This window comes from Symphalangus syndactylus, chromosome 11 (genome assembly GCF_028878055.3).
Source record: "Symphalangus syndactylus isolate Jambi chromosome 11, NHGRI_mSymSyn1-v2.1_pri, whole genome shotgun sequence".
In the NCBI taxonomy this organism is placed as follows: domain Eukaryota; kingdom Metazoa; phylum Chordata; class Mammalia; order Primates; family Hylobatidae; genus Symphalangus; species Symphalangus syndactylus.
The window spans coordinates 15,122,152-15,141,408 of record NC_072433.2 but is presented as its reverse complement, the minus strand read 5'-3'; the positions used below and the strand labels follow the sequence as shown (position 1 = coordinate 15,141,408).

The 19,257-nt window shown below is 37.2% G+C and overlaps 1 protein-coding gene across 4 annotated transcripts in view; it reads left to right on the top strand.

Moving 5' to 3' along the window:
• Window positions 1-19,257, top strand: part of PREX2 (phosphatidylinositol-3,4,5-trisphosphate dependent Rac exchange factor 2) — a 284,434-nt gene that overhangs the window by 123,622 nt on the left and 141,555 nt on the right. For all 4 annotated transcript variants that reach the window (XM_055298134.2, XM_063612655.1, XM_055298135.2 and 1 more), the window contains exons 15-20: window positions 2,400-2,472; window positions 5,463-5,605; window positions 6,568-6,660; window positions 9,064-9,212; window positions 13,849-13,934; window positions 16,698-16,834. In XM_055298134.2, the coding sequence (XP_055154109.1) occupies window positions 2,400-2,472; window positions 5,463-5,605; window positions 6,568-6,660; window positions 9,064-9,212; window positions 13,849-13,934; window positions 16,698-16,834 (681 nt within the window). The remainder of the gene's footprint in view (window positions 1-2,399; window positions 2,473-5,462; window positions 5,606-6,567; window positions 6,661-9,063; window positions 9,213-13,848; window positions 13,935-16,697; window positions 16,835-19,257) is intronic.

Below are 19,257 nucleotides of genomic sequence, written 5' to 3'. Positions count from 1 at the left end.
CAAAAAGTGAAATTCTTATTTGGCATGTGCAGTAATATACCTTTAAAACATCATTCAATTCCTGTATATTGTGATTTGGGCATGGATCACTCATAGTTCATAATTAAATAATGCCTTGCTTCTTCACATCCATGCGGTCTTACCATGCTTTTTCTAAATGCTCACTAGGTGCATATGGCACAAGTAGGATTTTAAAAAAGCATAGGAAACCCAGAACACATTAGGCTATGTTTTTTACACCATATGTTCAATAATATTAGTCTGGCCAGTGTTTCATTTGAATAATTAATCAAATAAAGCAATCAAATGTCAGTGATTATTAAACAAGCTTTCCTTGTAAGCTTGATGTTCAAGCAAGTGCTTTGATGATAGAATACACAAACAAAGCAGGAAGCAGTCATGATTTCTGCCTTGCAGTGATGTTGGTCAATTGGGCTAATTTTCATGTACCCTCTAAGGCTCTGCTGCAGCGTCATCTCCCCCGAGAAGCCTTGCCAGATCCTCTAGCCTAGGCTCAGGGTCACCTTCTGTGGTCCCAGATCCCCAGGTATATCTGCCTCATTGGGAATATGGATTAAATTGATTATTAGTAAAGTACTTACCTTTTAATGACCAAATCCTACCCTAGATTTGAATTACCTCAGAGCAGGGAATTATTTTGTGCTTGAGTGCTTTAATATATTTTTTTCTATCACTTGGCACAATATGTAGAAAAAATAAGTATCTTTTGAATGAATGCATAAAAATTACAAAACAGCTCGATTTTTGAAGAGGGCCAGATGCAGAGTCTGAAGTTACAGATTATGTGTTTTGGTAGTTCTTAGGAGGATTAGTGAGGGTTGGATTTGTCACAGCATGAGGTAGGACTCTTATTTTGCTCCTTTATAGACAGGTAGAATGTGAGTGAGTGGAGGGTAAAGAGAAGGGCATTGCAGCTACGAACAATTACATGAGTGAAAGCAGGAGAAGAATGAGTAGAGACTTCAGGTAACAGCAGGGAGGCCAAGTTGCCTACAGCAAGAGATATGATATTGAGCTTTGGAGAGTGAAGCTGGAGAGATAGCCTAAAACCAAGATATGGAAAGTTTTAAAAGACCAACAGAGAATTTCAATACATTATGATTCTAAAAGAACAGTCTGTTTAAAGTTTTGGAACCGAGTTTCTGTGTAAGAAAGTTTAATTCTGGCCAGGCACAGTGGTTCACGCCTGTAATCCCAGCACTTTGGGAGGCCGAGGCGGGTGGATCACCTGAGGTTAGGAGTTCGAGACCAGCCTGGCCAACATGTTGAAAGCCCGTCTCTACTAAAAATACAAAAATTAGCCGGGTGTGGTGGCATGCGCCTGCAACTTCAGCTAGTCGAGAGGCTGAGGTGGGAGAATCGCTTGAACTGGGGAGGCGGACGTTGCAGTGAGCTGAGATCAAGCCACTGCATTCCAGCCTGAGCGACAGAGTGAGACTCCATCTTAAAAAAAAAATAGTTTAATTGTTAGAAAGAGTCCAGAAAAAATTATGGTAATTTAGAAGGGAGAAGAAGAAACGCCATATGAAGGTATTGACAGTAGAAATGGAATAGAAGCCGGAGAGGAGTGAGTAGATTTGGTAACATACCTAAGTGCTAAAAGATAGGAATGGGGAAAAATGAGATAATATGTGAGAAAAAAGCTGCTTGAACTGTAACAATACAACTCTAAGGTCACACACACATACACACACACACACACGCATGCATGTTCATATACATGGATCCATACTTAAAGGAATAAAATAGTTGTTTTCTAAATAAAAACCAAAAGAAAAAGGTTGCTTTGGGCTATTTTGTTGGATTCAGTTAAATGATCTAATTTTTTTTTGGCAAAATAATGAAAGAGAAGCTTATATTTGCTAGCTCAGCCAAACGATTTACTCGTAAGGTCTTACAGGTCATCGTAGATTAATAGGTTTCTTCAGGGGTCCTCACAGGGCAAGGCCATTTGGTGGAAGGCAATAGTTAGTGACTGAGGTCATACATAATGATTGTTTAATTAGAGTGTTGTCAATTTACAGGATATTTCCCTGTTGCATAATTGGAATATAAAATCTAAGAAATCTAATCTAAGAAATAACAGGCATCATTTATGGTAGCAATAAATTTTTGTTACTTACATAGTTTTGTGTATAATAAAGTATATTTGTTTCTCAAGAAATATTAAATGTTTGTTTTACTTAATGCCAAAAGAAAATGTTTTCATAATCAACTGAATGTTTTATAACAATTAGATGCATTTTGTCTTATAAAGCAATGCATGCTTTATAAGCGAAGCTTTGTCTGAATTTGGTGCTGGGAATGTTAAATGGAGCAAAGCTGCCACAAAGCCTTTAGTTGCCTATTAACTCCCACAGTGCTTTTTCGGTTAACAGGGAGATTGCCGCACCAGAGAAGAGGCAATGATATTTGGCGTTGGACTCTGTGACAATGGATTTATGCACCATGGTAGGGATTTTTTACCCTGGGAGCTTACAGATGTATTTCATCACGTTGGTTCTTAGGATACTGCAACACCCAGTGCTGCAGTGAGGTCGGTTAGAGATGAGCCAGCAAGACTGTCTGGGTCTTGCTCTGGGTTCAGGTTGGGTCACCACAACTGCATTCAGTTTTACTGCTGGTGCCATTCCTATGTCTCATTGCTGTTACCTACCAATTGCCATGACTAATATCCTATTTTTCTAGCCTATGCTGATTCTAGAAGAGCAGTGGCTTGAGCTAGAAGTTTTTCTGTTTTGTTTTGTTTTTAAGCTCATAAACCTCTTTGAGACTATTTCAGATTAGACTTATGGTTTTATTTTGAATGCCAGTATATATTAGAATGATTAAATGACAGCATATGTGGTTGACTATTTACTGTTATTTTTAAGAAAAATGTTTTAATTTAAAATTACCTCAGAGAACAAAATTATAGATCTCTAGGAAAAAAATTATTTTTGATCATTAAATGTTAATATTTTTTCTTGTTTGATGATTTCAAGTAAGTCACCACAAAACCTCTTTCTACTGTGCCCTGGGATGACTTCAAGTAAGTTATCAAACAAGAATTTTTAAATAAAGTTCTTAGATTTATCAGGGTAATGAGAGTAAGCTTTTCCTCTTTGTAAGATCATATAGAATCCATAAACCCAAACAGGCATCTCTCTCTTTTTATTTATTTATTTTTTGAGACAGGGTCTCACTCTGTCACCCAGGCTAGAGTGCAGTGGCATGATCTCAGCTCACCACAACCTTTGCCTCATGGGTTGAAGCGATTCTCCCACCTCAGCCTCCGGAGTAGCTGGGACTACAGGTGCATGCCACCACTTCTAACTAATTTTTGCTTTTCTTGGTAGAGATGGAGTTTCACCAAGCCAGGCTGGTCTCGAACTCCTGACCTCAAGTAATTTGCCTGCCCCAGCCTCCCAAAGTGCTGGGATTATAGGCGTGAGCCACTATGCCTGGCCTCTTTTTAATTATTAATATAATATGCTTATAGACATATATTTGATAGCACTTATACCTATTTGTCAGTTACTTTCAGAATATCTTTACATTTTTTATGAAGAAGGAAGTACAGCAAAGGTTACAGTGATTTTGAGAAGATCCTTGGTTATCATTTTTTTGGGGGAAATTCCATCCTGTTTCCCTATCTCCAGATCACTCTGTGAGTTGTCGTGGAGAAATATTGGTCCTTGAAGAACAAACTATGAATGGAAGAAATTACATCATGTTAGGGGATTAAACCTGTAATATCAAGCTGAAAACCTGCAAAAGTTTCAATTTTTTTTCTTTAAAGTAAAGCACCAACACACAGTAATTTTATCTAAGCATTTATTATAAAATGTTGAGTTACATCAGAAGTTTTTCATACAAAAGTCTGACAGTAAAGCATGAACAGTGTGGCTCATGCCTGGCTTTATTGTGATGCCCTATCATGCTCCTTTTAAAAGTCAATTTGGTGGAGGGAAACAGCTGTAGCAGAAACATTGTGTGAGCTTTGGGAAACTGCTTAGATCATTAAGTCAATCTAAAATAGGTTCTGAGCTAGGTGCAGTGGCTCACGCCTGTAATCCCAGCACTTCGAGAGGCCAAGGTGGGAGGTATTCCTTGAGCCTAGGAGTTTGAGACCAGCCTGGACAACATAGCAAGATCCCATCTCTACAAATATTTAAAATAGTAACCATAAAATAGATTCTCACTTCTGTTGCTAACTATGGCTTCCGTTGTTTTTTAAATTTGTGGTTGATAGTTTCATTTGTTAACTCATGTTGCCATCCAATCTTTCAACCAAAGATCAATAAAGCCATTCATCCAGTCAACAATTATTTGTTGGAACTCTGTAAAAATAATGAAACCAAATAGCTATCCCTTTTGACTGCTTACTATATGCCAAGTTATTTATATTTATTACCTCATTTTGGTTTTATGCAACAATATGTAGAAGGTTTTATTGCCCCCACTTTACAGATGAGGAAACTGAAACTCAGAGGGATTAAGTAACTTTCTTATCTCACTTCCAGTCCTGGAATTTAAACTCAGGCCTGTCTCATCACAAAACATAACTTTTTCTGCTGTGCCCTGGGATCACTTTCTTTTAGTCTCTGGCTTAATGAATCAACCTTCAAGGTATTAAGGACAGATAAATAAGAAATAGAGAACTTTTTTTTTGTAAAGTATTTTGACAGCTGTCAGGATCTCACTGAATACAAATTCTTCATATCAGTATTTAGCCTTATTTTTTAAAATACTAACAAAACATAAACTTTATTTCATCAGTGCATTCCAAGAATCTTAGGGGATTTGGGGGAAAATACTAATGTTCAGATAAGGGGGGAAAAACAGACCTTTCTAGAAATAAGGTTATTTGAGAATATTGCTTTTAAACAGAAAAGAAACAGGAATTCGTGGAAACTAAAATCACATTTCACCCAGAAGGGATATTTCTGGTTTGAAGTTTTGGAACAAAAGTGGACACAGTGGGAGTTGTTCACACACAGAGGCAACACTTAACCCATTTGAATTTTCCCATAATTGTGTGGGATATTAAAAACACGCTGAAAGTGTTTACTGCAAATTGAAAACACCATAAATTTCTATGTTTTGGAGGCATGCATTTTTGGATTCATTATAATCTTTTATTTAAATTTGGATTTTAATCTGGAAAGCGAAGGACTTGGTTAAATTTTAAAAAGTTCGCCTTAGAAGAAATACTATTTGTTTTAAAAAATTCAAAATCCTGTAGGTAAAAGTAATTGAAAGGAGACATTGGCTCGAAATTATAGAAAGAAAGAGAAAAAAACAAAACAAAACCCGGGGCTACTTGTGAATATAACTAGTCCTAGGAGTATAAAGTTGAGGTTTTGGGTACAGGTATTAATTTATAAATGTCACTGCTGTTGAAAATGAGTTCGATTTTTGAATTAGCTGAAATAATTTGAATCTGTCTTTTTCTGTAGTCCTTGAAAAAAGCGAATTCAAAGATGAACCCCTACTTTTCCGTTTTTTTTCGGATGAGGAAATGGAAGGATCAAATATGAAACATCGACTTATGAAACATGACTTAAAAGTTGTGGAAAATGTCATAGCTAAGTCATTATTGGTAAGTTTATTGATATGTTATATAAGTTTTCTTCTTGATTAGACACTAGCAGAAGACTGTGTTAAACATGTTTTTTTTCTTTTTTTCTTTCTTTTTTTATTAATTTTTTTTGCACACAAAACAATAAACATTTTCTAAAAATACATACAAACAAAAAGATGCATATCAAACATATTAGGAAGGTTGCACATGGGAAGACGGGGAATAGAAATGGGGGGTGGGAATTAAAGAAAATAAATGAGAGAGGGACTTTATATGGATCAATGATAATAATTCAATCCTCTATTTGACAAAGAAGAAGGAGCAGGAAGAGGAAGAAAAAGAAAGTGGGATAAAGGATCAGAAAGGGAGGAAAATAGAAAAAATTAGAGTATGACTCCAGGGTAGACCTGTTTCGTTGTCGCTGGATTGGTTGGTTCGTTTGTCTGTTGTATTTTTCATGTTTCGCCATGTTGGCCAGGCTGGTCTCGAACTCCTAGCCTCAAGTGATCAACTCGCCTCGGCCTCCCAGAGTGCTGGGACTACAGGCATGAGCCACCACGTCCAGCCCCCACATTGCGTCTGGCCTCTGTGGTAGACCTCCCAGATGGGGCAGCCAGGCAGAGACGCTCCCCACATCCCAGACGGGGCGGCTGGGCAGAGGCGCTCCTCACTTCCCAGACGGGGCGGCCGGGCAGAGACGCTCCTCACTTCCTAGATGGGGTGGCGGCCGGGCAGAGGCGCTCCTCACTTCCCAGACGATAGGTGGCGGGGCAGAGGCGGTCCTCACTTCCCGGACGGGGCGGCCAGGCAGAGGCGCTCCTCACTTCTTCCCAGACGGGGCGGCCGGGCAGAGGCGCTCCTCACTTCTTCCCAGACGGTGTTAAACATGTTTGACAGTGATGCACATTACTTCGTTCTGTTTGACTTGTAATTTTTTTTCATAGTTGCTTTATCAATAATGTTAATATTTTGCATTTCAGATTAAATCCAATGAAGGCAGCTATGGCTTTGGGCTAGAAGACAAAAATAAAGTGCCAATAATAAAGTTGGTAGAAAAGGGATCTAATGCTGAGGTAATGTAAATTAGCATTTTAATTTAACTTTGTTGTCATGACATAAAAATAGAGAAATTCTAAACAAGCTGAAATCTGCCTTTAAAGATAATCAGCCTTGAAATTATCTTTATCGAACATAATGTCTCCGGTTAATCTTACTCACAAGTTCTACTGAATACCTTTAGGATTAGCAGCAGCTGAGTCCTGTCTGGCCACTCAGGGATAATAGGGGCCAGGAGGTGGTGGGTATTCTATAGCAGCCATCCCCAACCTTCTTGGTACCAGGGACTGGTTTTGTGGAAGACAATTTTTCCATGGGCGGAGGGTGGGGGACGGTTTTGGGATGAAACTGTACCACCTCAGATCATCAGGCGTTAAGAGTGTCATAAGGAGTAGTCAACATAGATCCCCCGCATGCACAGTTCACAGTAGGGTTCGCGCTTCTATGAGAATCTAATGCCACCGCTGCTCTGACAGGACGTGGAGCTCAGGGTTTGTGCTCACTCGCCCGCCGCTCACCTCCTGCTGTGCGTCTGGTTCCTGTCAGGCCTTGGACCCATACTGGTCCACAGCCTGATGGTTGTGGACCCCTGTTCTAGAGCTCTTCAACTGTGAACTTCTTGACCTTCTGGGAGGCCAAGTGGCTCCTTCTTTGTCCCTGGAGCTTCACTAATCACAGACTCCAACCTGGAGCCCCATGGAGACTGCATAGGGTAGCACGTATTATGCATGGCAGATGGTTCTTCCTTTCTGTCAAGAGCCGTGTCTTCTGTTTTCCCATCACCGTTGAGTCTTTTATATGAGTATGACTTTTATCACTAAAGGACATGCTTTGACTATTTTCTCATTGCATTAATGCTCCTGATGTTCTCTCACTTCATCAGCCTTTTTTTTTTTTTTCTTTTTATGAGACAAAGTCTACCTCTGTTGCCCAGGCTAGAGTGTAGTGGCGTGATCTCGGCTCACTGCAACCTCTGCCTTCTGGGTTCAAGTGATTCTCCTGCCTCAGCCTCCAGAGTAGCTAGGATTACAGGCCCGTGCCACCAGGCCCAGCTGATTTTTTTTTTTTTTTTTTTTAATAGAGACGGGTTTTACCATGTTGGCCAGGCTGGTCTCGAACTCCTGACCTCAAGTGATCTGCCCACCTCAGCCTCCCAAAGTTCTGGGATTACAGACATGAGCCACTGCACCTAGCGACTTCACCAGCCTTTTAAACAAAAAATCTCCTGATCACACATTCATTCATTCATTCAGAAGTATTTATTTAGTGCCCGTTACATACTCGGCAGTGTTCTATGCTCCGGGAATACAGCAACAATCAAGACACAAAATCCCCCGTCCTCACAGACCCTACTTTTCAGTGCTATAGCCCAAGTATATCTAGTTTAAAGTATCCTCACCTTGGTGCCCCTGGTTGGAAGATACTTAATCCTCAAGCAAACTTCTCAATATTCAGATCTTTAATGAATGTGAAAATTAACAAAGTATGATGTTTACCTTTGAATCTGTTTAAGTTAGTGGTAAACTGTCACCCATCCTCCTCTCTGGTAATGCCTAAGGTCTCTGTTTTATCAAAACACAGGTTCACGTAAGACAAAGCTTTCTGTACAGCACACTAATTTCAAACAAAATAACTCTGATCAACATAGGCACTGTTAGTGGACCTGGCCAACGAATGACCATTTTTAGTAATTGTCTGTGAGTAGGAAATAGTTTCTCCCAGGCATTTTCAGAGGATGTTCTTAGAGCACAGCTGCATCTGACTATGCCACTAATAAAATGCCCTCTCTCAGGCTTTCATCATTTAGCTGACAACCAAAACAGCGGTAGTTTATAGGCAGTAAGGCTGGTTGAGAAGTGCATGCTGGTTGGCGTGGAGGGATAATATCTTCCTTGTCCTCTTTTCAGCAGCTTGCACTGTTGACAACTCTATGCTGGTTGGAGCCCTCTTCTTTGGATTCCAGGCTCCCTCTCTCTCCTGCACTGGAGCCGCTTGAGCTATGTCAGGCTAGAGATGCGTATTTGGGTGTCATTGATGTAGATACAGAAGTTGACACTTTCTGAGTTAATTGGCTCCAGGTGGAAAACACAGTAAAAAAATTAACCTGGGATTTGATTATAGTTAAAAGGATGCAATAAGCTAAAGAACAGTGAAATAGAAGAGGAGAGTAGGATGTTAAGTCGGGGAGGGAAATGGGGATAATTTTGGTAAAGTTCTATGTTGAAATTTAAAATTAGGCCAAAGAGAATAATAACTGTGTTATCCACAGTTCTGCTTTGTGAATTTGTATGAAAACACTGCAGGTGTGTTAAAATGTCAATATCTATAAACTCTGAAACTTTTCATATTCTAATTTTGTGAAAAACTCAAATTTCTTATTAAAATATACTTTGACTTATTTTTTGTAATTTCTCTCTTAGATGGCTGGCATGGAAGTCGGGAAAAAGATTTTTGCTATTAATGGTGACCTAGTTTTTATGAGACCTTTCAATGAAGTGGATTGCTTCCTGAAATCTTGTTTAAACAGCAGAAAACCTCTAAGAGTTCTTGTGAGCACAAAACCAAGAGAGTAAGTTGTATGATTTATGTGTGATTTTTAAAAAGTTATACATAGATAAGTAACGCAGAAAAGATAACTAAGTAAATGCTTAGAATTAAGCATCTTATTGCTTGGAACGCTTGAACCTCACCAGTATCACTGATACTGGTTTACAGATGATGGGAGAAGCTACATCGCTTATGATGCTAAAATACTTGTTACTTGAATCATGTAGTTTTAGTAGAAATAATGCTTTTCTTTTGCTGCCCAAATTTTCCTGGTCTGGGTTGAATTGGGTTTTTACTATGAGTGAAGAAAACTAGTAGAACATTTGAGAATAAAGAACTGTGTTTCTCCATGTTCGGCTATAGGAATTTCTGGTGCTATCAGATGATTAGATACCATTTACAATTCAACACTCATAAGGGATGCAAAGAAGATAATCCATGCCTGCAAGTGCTTAGTAATTTGTCCATTTCTTTAAAAAATTCTGTTATCTATCTACCTATGATTAGAAAAAAATTTATGTTTATTATAGAAAATGTAGAGAATACAAATGTTTCTAAAGGGAGACTTTTTTTCTTACAATATCACCCATAAATAGGCATTGTTATTCCTTTGAAATTAAGTATTAACTAAAGTTTTTAAAGTATTGGTACACATATACACAATCAGGTACTCACAAAATGAGAGCATGCTCTATATGCTACTTTTTTTTTTTTTTGAGACGGAGTCTCACTCTGTCGCCCAGGCTGGAGTGCAGTGGTGCTATCTCGGCTTTCTGCAAGCTCCACCTCATGGGTTCACGCCATTCTCCTGCCTCAGCCTCCCCGAGTAGCTGGGATTACAGGCACCCACCACAGTGCCCGGCTAATTTTTTGTATTTTTAGTAGAGACGGGGTTTCACCGTGTTAGCCAGTATGGTCTCGATCTCCTGACCTCGTGATCCGCCCACCTCGGCCTCCCAAAGTGCTGGGATTACAGGCGTGAGCCACCGCGCCTGGCTCTGTGCTACTTTTTAATAACATACCATGCATATACTTGCAAGACATGGGCTTTTCTTGTGCCAATCATTAATGGTTTAGTATTTCCTTATCATATTTACCTTGAATTGTTTAACCAATTAATTAATTGAGATAATTTGTACAAACTACTTAGCATAATATATCAAAATTATTGTTTAAATTTTACTTGTATCATTTGTCAATCATGATAAGCAACTTCATTGGTTTTAAAGCAAATGAAGTTTAGCACTTCAAAAATAAGATTTTTTAAATTTTAACTACCTATTAACATATAAGTATATGCAGTATTCTTCCCTGCCTTAAATATATTTTAATATGTAAAAATACATATTTGTATGTAATATATTTATATGTTATATATATTCAGGAATAGCTGGATGTACTTCTGCAGTGTTTATCTTAAGAATCAAAGTGCAGTGCAGTGGGCTGAGTTCTCCCTCATGAGTCTCTTCAAGACAGTGTGAATTCATTAAAGTAGATGTTTTAGCTTCTACCAGTAGTTTACCAAGAGGTCTGAAAGAGTGAGCATGACACTCACTTTTTACTAATGTAGGAAGACTGGGCTAGAGGGCAGGAAAGAAGCACAGCAATGTCTTCCCTCTAAACCTAATTATGGTCTGTTCCTCTCCCTTTATTCAACTCTGTCTAGGAGAAGACTGTCCTGCTTGCCCACCTCCTGACACTTTGAGGGCATTTAAAAGGAAGAAGACAGACTGGAAAGGAATAAGGGGGTAGTGTTCAAAGCAATCATTAGGTCCTCCCTAGGGCCCCCTGATTTAACCCTACAAATACTGATCTACTGATCACAGACATTCCAACAGTTAGAGACTTTGAGGTCATCAACTTTAAAACTGAATAAATAGGAGCAAATCCTCAGTCGTAGACTTAGTTGCTAGATGAGCAGAATAGCAATCTGTGTCTTCTGACTCTTCTTAGTGTTCGTTGAACTGTGTCTAGAACTCTAGATTCCGGGTTCAAGCCTCTCTTCCACTACTTGCTAGCTAAGTGTATAACTTCATGTCCTCATCCATAAAATGGGGATAAGAGTACCTGTGCCATGGAACTGCAAAGAATGTTGACTGAAACTAGGTTTGTAAAGAACTTAGTGAAGTATCCAGTACATAGTAAGTACCCAGTGATGTTATGTATGATGCTGTTGTCTTCTCATTTTATTATGTTTCATTGCTACTTTATTATATCAAGAGCATATTTTACATTGTATAGCATACTCAGTTTTTTGAAGATGGCATACTCATTTTTAAAAAATTTGTTTGAAATAAATGACTTTTCCTTTATGTCCTTATTCTAATGTATGAGTTCTATAAATCACTGTCATATTTTCTTACAATAGCTTCTTGGAATTTAAGTAGTATCCCATTTTGAGGAAAAGGGAAAAATATGAGAGATAAATGCAAAAGAATTTTCTTTTGATTCTAGCTATATTTCATACTTGATAACATCAAGGGATTTTTCAAAAGACTTTGTAGCAGATAATTTAGTACACTTATTTTCTGTAGGAAATAGAACATCTGTCTTGTATAAACGTAATTCTTTTTTAATAGGGAATATAATGTTCTCACCAGGGAAACATGTTTTTTAAAGATCATTTTACTAAGGGGGTTCCAACATTTGGACCAAAATGCATGTCATGGTGTTTTGTACAATTTTGATTAAGGAAAAAATAATTCTCTTAAAGATTAGAGTCAACCTTCCATAGCAATGTTAGAAGGATAGAAAAACCTTGCTCAGTAAGCTTGAGAGACCACTATGAATTACTCAAAATCCAAAAGCAACAATAATTCACCATGGCCTGAAAGTTCTATGTTGTTTCAGCAGAAGTGAACTTTCATTCATAATATATAGAAGCATGAACTGCTTCTGATTTTGTTTCAGGCTCACCAGAATATGTATTCATTCCCTTTTTCTTTCTTTGGTCAGTTATCTTTCATTTTCAAGTGAAACTTTGACAAACACTGATACCTATGTATTATTCAAAGGAAATGAATACAGCCCTGTACACCAAAAACTATTTAATTAAGGACAAAGGATACATTAATTCTGTGACCTTGATCCCACATACATACAGATAACTTCATAGTGTATAACCTAATTTATAATAATACTTTCAAGTTTTCCAAGAGCAGAAAATCTTCATTTCTATCCCTGCATGCCTGCCTAGGTTATATTTGAGATTGCAGTGCCAGCCTCTCTGCCTTAGGCCTAAATGTAGCCTATGGCTTTCTGAAGTGTTTGATCCCTTAGTTTTGCTCCAACTGTCTCCCACAGCGATTTCATAAGCTGCAGATAAGTCTTGCTGTATCTACCTTCAGACTCTGTTTAATATGCCCTTGAAGTGCTGCTGACATTTACTTTATGATTTACTCATCTTTTGGGAAACACTTTTGTTTCTTGGGCATCAAGGGCTGTCTATCACAATTTATTGCGTTGTATTCATTTGTTTTTGTTCCCAGCTGCGATATCATACTCGTATTGTTATGATGTTCCCTCGCATCTTGCGCTCTCTACTTTTCGTTGTTGCTGTCTGATTTCTGGCTTTCTTCTGTGGAGTATCTTATTTATGAGTGCCAAATTGGACACCCCTGACTGGTTTGCCATGACAGCTTGCTCAAGTTTCCCATCTCTTCATAATCTTTTTTCTTTTTTTAATGTAGATTCATTGGAATGATTTCTTCTCTTATTCAGGTTTGCCTTCTGATGTATTATTCTTTTAAACCTTCATTGCATAAATACTAAAGTGAATCGTTTTCTTAAAATATTTTGATAACATGTTTGACAGATCTGTTCTTTATAACTAGCTCTTTGTTGTTCTTTGATAAAGCTCCCAATAGGTAGAAATGTATTAACTCTGTATTTCTGTTACATTAATTTTTATAAAGAATTTCATAGGTCCCTCATTTTTTTCTTTGTAACAGTAAACTAAGGAGAAAAGTTTCTGTTTTATTAAGTACCTGTATAGCTCATAGCACAGTACAGGGCAACTTACCAAGGTTATTTCTTTTTAATTGCCACAGATACCCTGCAAAATAACTTTTAACAATGTTATCTTTCTATGAAATTTTCTGTGTCAGAGTAGTTAAGGAGCTTATCCAAGTTATCCAGCTACAAACTGACTACGTGAAGATTCAAGGCTAGGTATAAGCAGATGTGGTAGCTCACACCTGTAATCCCAGCACTTTGGGAGGCTGAGGCAGGAGGATCACTTGAGTCCAGTAATTTAAGATGAGCTTGAGCAACGTAGGAGACCCCGTGTTTATGAAAAAAGTAAGGTAAAATAACCAAGCATGGTGTCACCTTGTGCCTGTAGTCCCAGCCACTTGGGAGGCTGAGATGGGAGGATCACTGGGACAGAGAGATTGAGGCTGCAGTGAGCAGTGATCAAGCCATTATACTCCAATGTTCCTTTTTCAGGCTTTACTGTGTAACGACTGTGTTCAGTTTAGAAACACTGTATTGCATGAGGTTGGGGACCATGTTTGTCTCCAAGGATTTCTAGCCAAACATCTTTCACACTGTAGATCCTCAATATGTATTTATTGAGAGGTGTAAAGGTGTACATGATGATTATTTTAACCAGTTGTGATGCTTACGATTCATCTTACCTTATTTTCTGATTGATTTAGGACGGTGAAAATTCCAGATTCAGCTGATGGACTTGGCTTCCAGATCCGAGGATTTGGCCCTTCTGTTGTGCATGCTGTAGGAAGAGGTAGGAAATTCATCTTGCAGGGAAGCAGCTTTCCAGCAGGTTTGGGATGTGCCCGACAGAACAGGAATGTGTTTAAAACAGGCAGAATCATGTTGTTATGATTCTCAATTATATTTTCACTGTATTAACTCAATGGTAGCACATTCCAGAAACATTAAAGAAACTAAAAAATTCTAAGCCATATTTATCATTGTTAAAAAATTGATATAAGAATTATGCCTAAATCTCACTTTTCTGCATGCGTTAGTTTATCCAAAGGATATAATAAATTTAAGATATTCTATTTGTATTTTTCTTGATTTCAAATAATTGTATTTCTTTGTCAGTAATCCAAAGTTGTGAGTTTTTAGGTTTAAAGTTGATCTGTGGACTTTATAACCTATTGCTATACACTTCTTTCGGGTACTTTTATAAACCGTGGTTAAATCTCATCATAAGATGCATTTTAAATTAAATAATTTTAGTGACTAAAAAGTTATGTTCACACTTATTCTTTTTTCATTTGATTATTGACATCTCTTGTTATCATATGTATTTTTTAAATTTTAAATTGACACTAGTAATAATTGAAGGTAATAACTGTCAGGTCCCACACTGCTAAACATAGTAAGTAACTTGTGCCTATAGCAAGAAGTGTCACTATTAGCGTAAGAAGTCATGTGTTTATCTAACAAGAGACATACATGCTTTTTATTACTAAAGAATGTAAAGTATCTTGATGTGATCACCCAAAAATTTGGCAAGAAATTTTTAAGAGGGCATTTTTATCAGAATCAAATTTATCAAGAATATACTAGCTAGACCTTTATTATATTATAACATTACTTTCATTATTGTATGTATGATAAAAAAATCTGATTTCAGAAACCTGTCTTTTCTCTCAGATTTCTGAAACACACAGATGGATAGACAGTTAAAACCTTCCCAATAACTCATTAAATATTGTCAAACTGAAATGGGATATTGAGGCACCAAATATCTTCTGCATTTGCACGAAGCCAAAAAGGAATAATTCACATTAATAGTGCTATAAAATAGCTTAAAGCCTGAGTGAATCAAGCTGTACCTCTTCTCTTATTACAATGTCATTTAAGGAGCAAGGTTCTATCTTTGGAGCTTAGTGATGGGGTTGGCCTATGTCTGGTGTCTGTGCTTTTTGTTTCTGAAGAGTAAAAGACAGAAATGCTCAAGTGCTTTCTCTTTCAGATGTGTATGAAATGAAAAGATATTTAGTTATTTTTTGGCACTATAATTTTGCCACAAGAAAAAGAGATTTCTCGTGTGGGTCACTGCAGTCACGCTTGCCAGCATCCCCAGGCTCCCCTGCCCCCACCCTCAGCTGTATTCTAGCTGCTGCACTTCAGCCTTGGATCAACCTAACCACGTCTTCTCCCTTTCTCCCTTGTAGCTAGAAAAAACTGTCATGGTTATTGAATTAGTGTCTCCCAATTCACTGTCTTCTACTGGGCCCGCATTACTATTCAGCATTTTAAAAAACGTGTCCCTGATCAGTTTTTTTTGCTCCTCAAAATTGCTTCCTATATCCCAAGATGAACTTGTTCCTACTTTACAGACAAAGTCAGCCTTTCAGACAGGAAGCCCTCAGAGTCTTCCATTTATAGCAAGGTTGAGCCTCTTAGGCAAGGCAAGGACTTCACAGTCCGGCTCTATTCAACTCTCCAGTCCTGCCCACTCCCGTTCTGAGCTCACACAAACAGAACAGCTTGGATGCTTCCAAGTGGCCGGTGATTTCTTGAAGGAAGGCTGTTTTTCAGGCTGTTCTTTCTGCTGATAATTTTCCATTTTCCCCTAAGACTTAATTCGTGCAGAAAACCACTTAACATTTCTAGGAGTGAATTTTATGGGGATTGAGAAGAAATTCAAAGATATATTCTTGAATGTAAATTATTTTCTTAAAGATGTTTAGTAATTTCTTTATGAGAGACATTGGTCACAAAAGAAGTCTCTTCTAACATATTTATAAGTTTATAATCATTTGTATTAATTATTTGCATTGTATTCGTTACACATATTTATTAATGGTACTTTGTTAATATTGATTTGATCACACTATCAAATAACAATAATTGGAAGGTTCTGAGAAATCTTAGCTCACTGGTTAGGTTATGTTACTTTCATATTTAAATCTGTATCAATGCAAACAAAATGACTGGATGTGTGATGTTATCTCATTAATTCTGTTCTCTACAAATTCCCCTGTTTCTGACTTTTTGTATATATGTCAAACTCTTATTTTTCTTGGAAAAACTAGTCCAATCATAGTTGCTTATTGACTTGATTTTTCTCTTAAGGATTTTCTTTTTTATATGCATGTTTAATTGTTGTCATTTTAAAAAACAAAAGTGAATTCTATTTGAATATTTAGAAATATTATAGAATAAAGGAAGATATGTAAGGCATATGTTTCTGGTCTTCTTATTTTACCATTGTATATGCATATTTAGAAAAATTGACTAGACATTTGGAAGGAAAAAGAACTGATCAGTATTATAAAGGTCACTTGGCAACATCCCTTCAAACATTCTTAGGGAGGTGAGAAATATTCTATTGATCACAGTTTGAAAGTTAAGTTAAAAAGCAGAAAAGTGTTGAGAGGGCATTGCTCTCAGAACCAAGTTTATCAAGATTATACTAGCTAGACTTTGATCATATTTTAAAATTCCTTCCATAATTGTATATATCATACAAATGAATCTTATTCCTGAAATTAGTTTTTGGTTATTTTCCCATTTGTATTTATAGGAACTGTGGCTGCAGCAGCTGGTCTTCACCCTGGACAGTGTATTATCAAGGTGAACGGAATCAATGTCAGCAAAGAGACACATGCCAGTGTCATTGCACACGTTACAGCCTGCAGGAAGTACAGGCGGCCAATGAAGGTAAGTGGCCCTTCGGATAATCTGGATCTGAGTGACTACTTGCATAAAGATCTAAGGGGCAAGGTGAGATAGTGGCAGAGATGTTTGTGGTTTCCAATTTTAAGTTTAAAATTAAACACAGCATTATAAATCTCATAATGATTGCTTTATCTGCATAATTAATTATACTTGATTGTGTTTAAGCAGTTATATTTTATTATTACAGTACTGCCATCTGTTTAAAAAGTGATCTGGAGTATTTTCATTTTCATTGAGATACGAGTTGTATCAAATTGAAATCCAAAGGTTTGAACTGTTTTCTTGGCCCTTGTGATTGCTTTAGAATATGTAATGATCATTGTGTCTATGTCTGTGTGTATGAACTATAAGTACCTATATTCTTTATTAGAAGATTTCTGTGAAAAAGCAAAAATTGTAGGTTTTATAAGGTCCGTGATTGATTTTGAGGTATATTTATTTAGGTAACTGGATTTAGCTCTTAAAGGAAAATACCAAAATGTATTTAGGTAACTGCATTTAGCTCTTAAAAGAAAATACCAAAATGTACTCGGCGTTATCTAAAATTGTAGAATACTATCCTTTGATCTACAAGTGCCACAAAAAACTAAAATTAGAATCATAATTCATAAGCAAAGCTATTATCTCATGAAGAAAATGTGAATTTTGGCATATAAGAGAAAACTCCTGCAATGTAATCAGCTAGATGCAGGCAGAACTTTACAGGAGAAGCCTTGTGTTTTCCTGTCATGCATAATGAAGTACTCATTTCTGGATTGGATTTGAGGATGTGACTGTGTCCAAACCTGGAAGATGAACGGCCAGTTTCTCATAAGCCAGGGCTGATGGCCTGCAAAATACTGAATCTACATGGAAATAGCTGATCAGTTTTACTTAATGAGAAGGCAGATCTAGCATAGCAAATTGGAAGTTATACATAGGCTCACAGGTTACTCTGGTTGATAGTAGCTTGATAAATATTTGTTGAACCGTATTATTGAATGAATGTTTAAAGTCTCCTCTGAAATGATCAAATCTTTTCTCTTCTACCAGAATGTTAATAAGCAGAGAAATCAATTTGAGTTTCATTTCTTTTTATTTTCCCTGCCTATCCTCTTATAGAGGTGTTGATCAGTGAAATAATTAAAGAAAAGCAATAAATGAGCAGAAAAATCCACTAACATGCTCTCCCAGATATCCATTGCCACAAAATAGACCACTGCAAAACTTAGTGGCTTAAAACAATGATAATTGACCATTTGTCTTGATTCTATGGGGCGGCTGTCGGGTGGTTCCTATGAGGTTACTGATGTGGCTGCATTCTGCTGGGACCCGACTGGGCACCTTTGCTTCCCCTGTCCGTGGCCTCTGTTTCCGTGTGGCAGGTCACCCTCCAGAGCACCTTTGCATGGCCTCTCTTTCCAGTCTCTAGCAGGGTTTTCTTTTCAGTGTGTGTCTGAATTTTAAGAGGGAACATTACAAGTGATAAACATTCTACTTAGATTGTACTTGCTAGTATCCCTTTGGACAAATCAAATCACGTGGCGAAGCCCAGGGTCAATGTGGGAAACTAAGCAGTGTGGCTCATTGGTGGCCACAACAGGGCACCAAGATGTAATGGAATGATCAAATATTAATTAGCATTTTAATGATTTGTAGCAATATATTAATTAGACACACTTGAGAAGCTAATACAACAGATAGATAATACATATTGTATCATACTTCAATAATGCAGTTTAATTTGATTTAACATCTTATCTAGAAAATCTATAACCCTTAAAGTAATACAACCCTTGAACATTTGTTTGGTGGTCATCTCATCTCTGTCATTTCTCTAAATAAGACTGGAACTGCTGTTAAAATATAGGATAAGTTTTAAGGAAATCGCCCTTAAAAATAGGATGATTTTTTATTTGGAGGGATTAAAAGATAGTTACATTACTTGGGAGACCAATGAGATGAATGATGTCCTTCCAATTTTCATATTTGTTTGATTCTAAAATAGCAGTAAATGTATTAGAATATATGTGTTAGGAGAACATGTAAATGATTTGTACAATTATAGATAATTGATTCATCAGACAACTGTCCATCTCACAATTGTTTTATTTTTCTTGTCTTATTAATAAGAGATGGGGTCTCACTACGTTGCTCAGGTTGGTCTTGAACTTCTGGGCTCAAGTGATCCTCCCACCTCAGCCTCCCAAAGTGCTGAGATTACAAGTGTGAGTCACCATGCCCAGCCACATTTGGTTATTTTAAAATGTGATTTGTAACTTACTTAAGATATACTTGAAGCATTTAAGTAAGACTTTTGGGAATATATCCTATTTAAAAACATACATCTTTGGATCATATCTTGGAAGATAAAACTTGAAGCTTTAAAAAATCAGTTTGTTAGGCCAGGCACAGTAGCTCCTGCC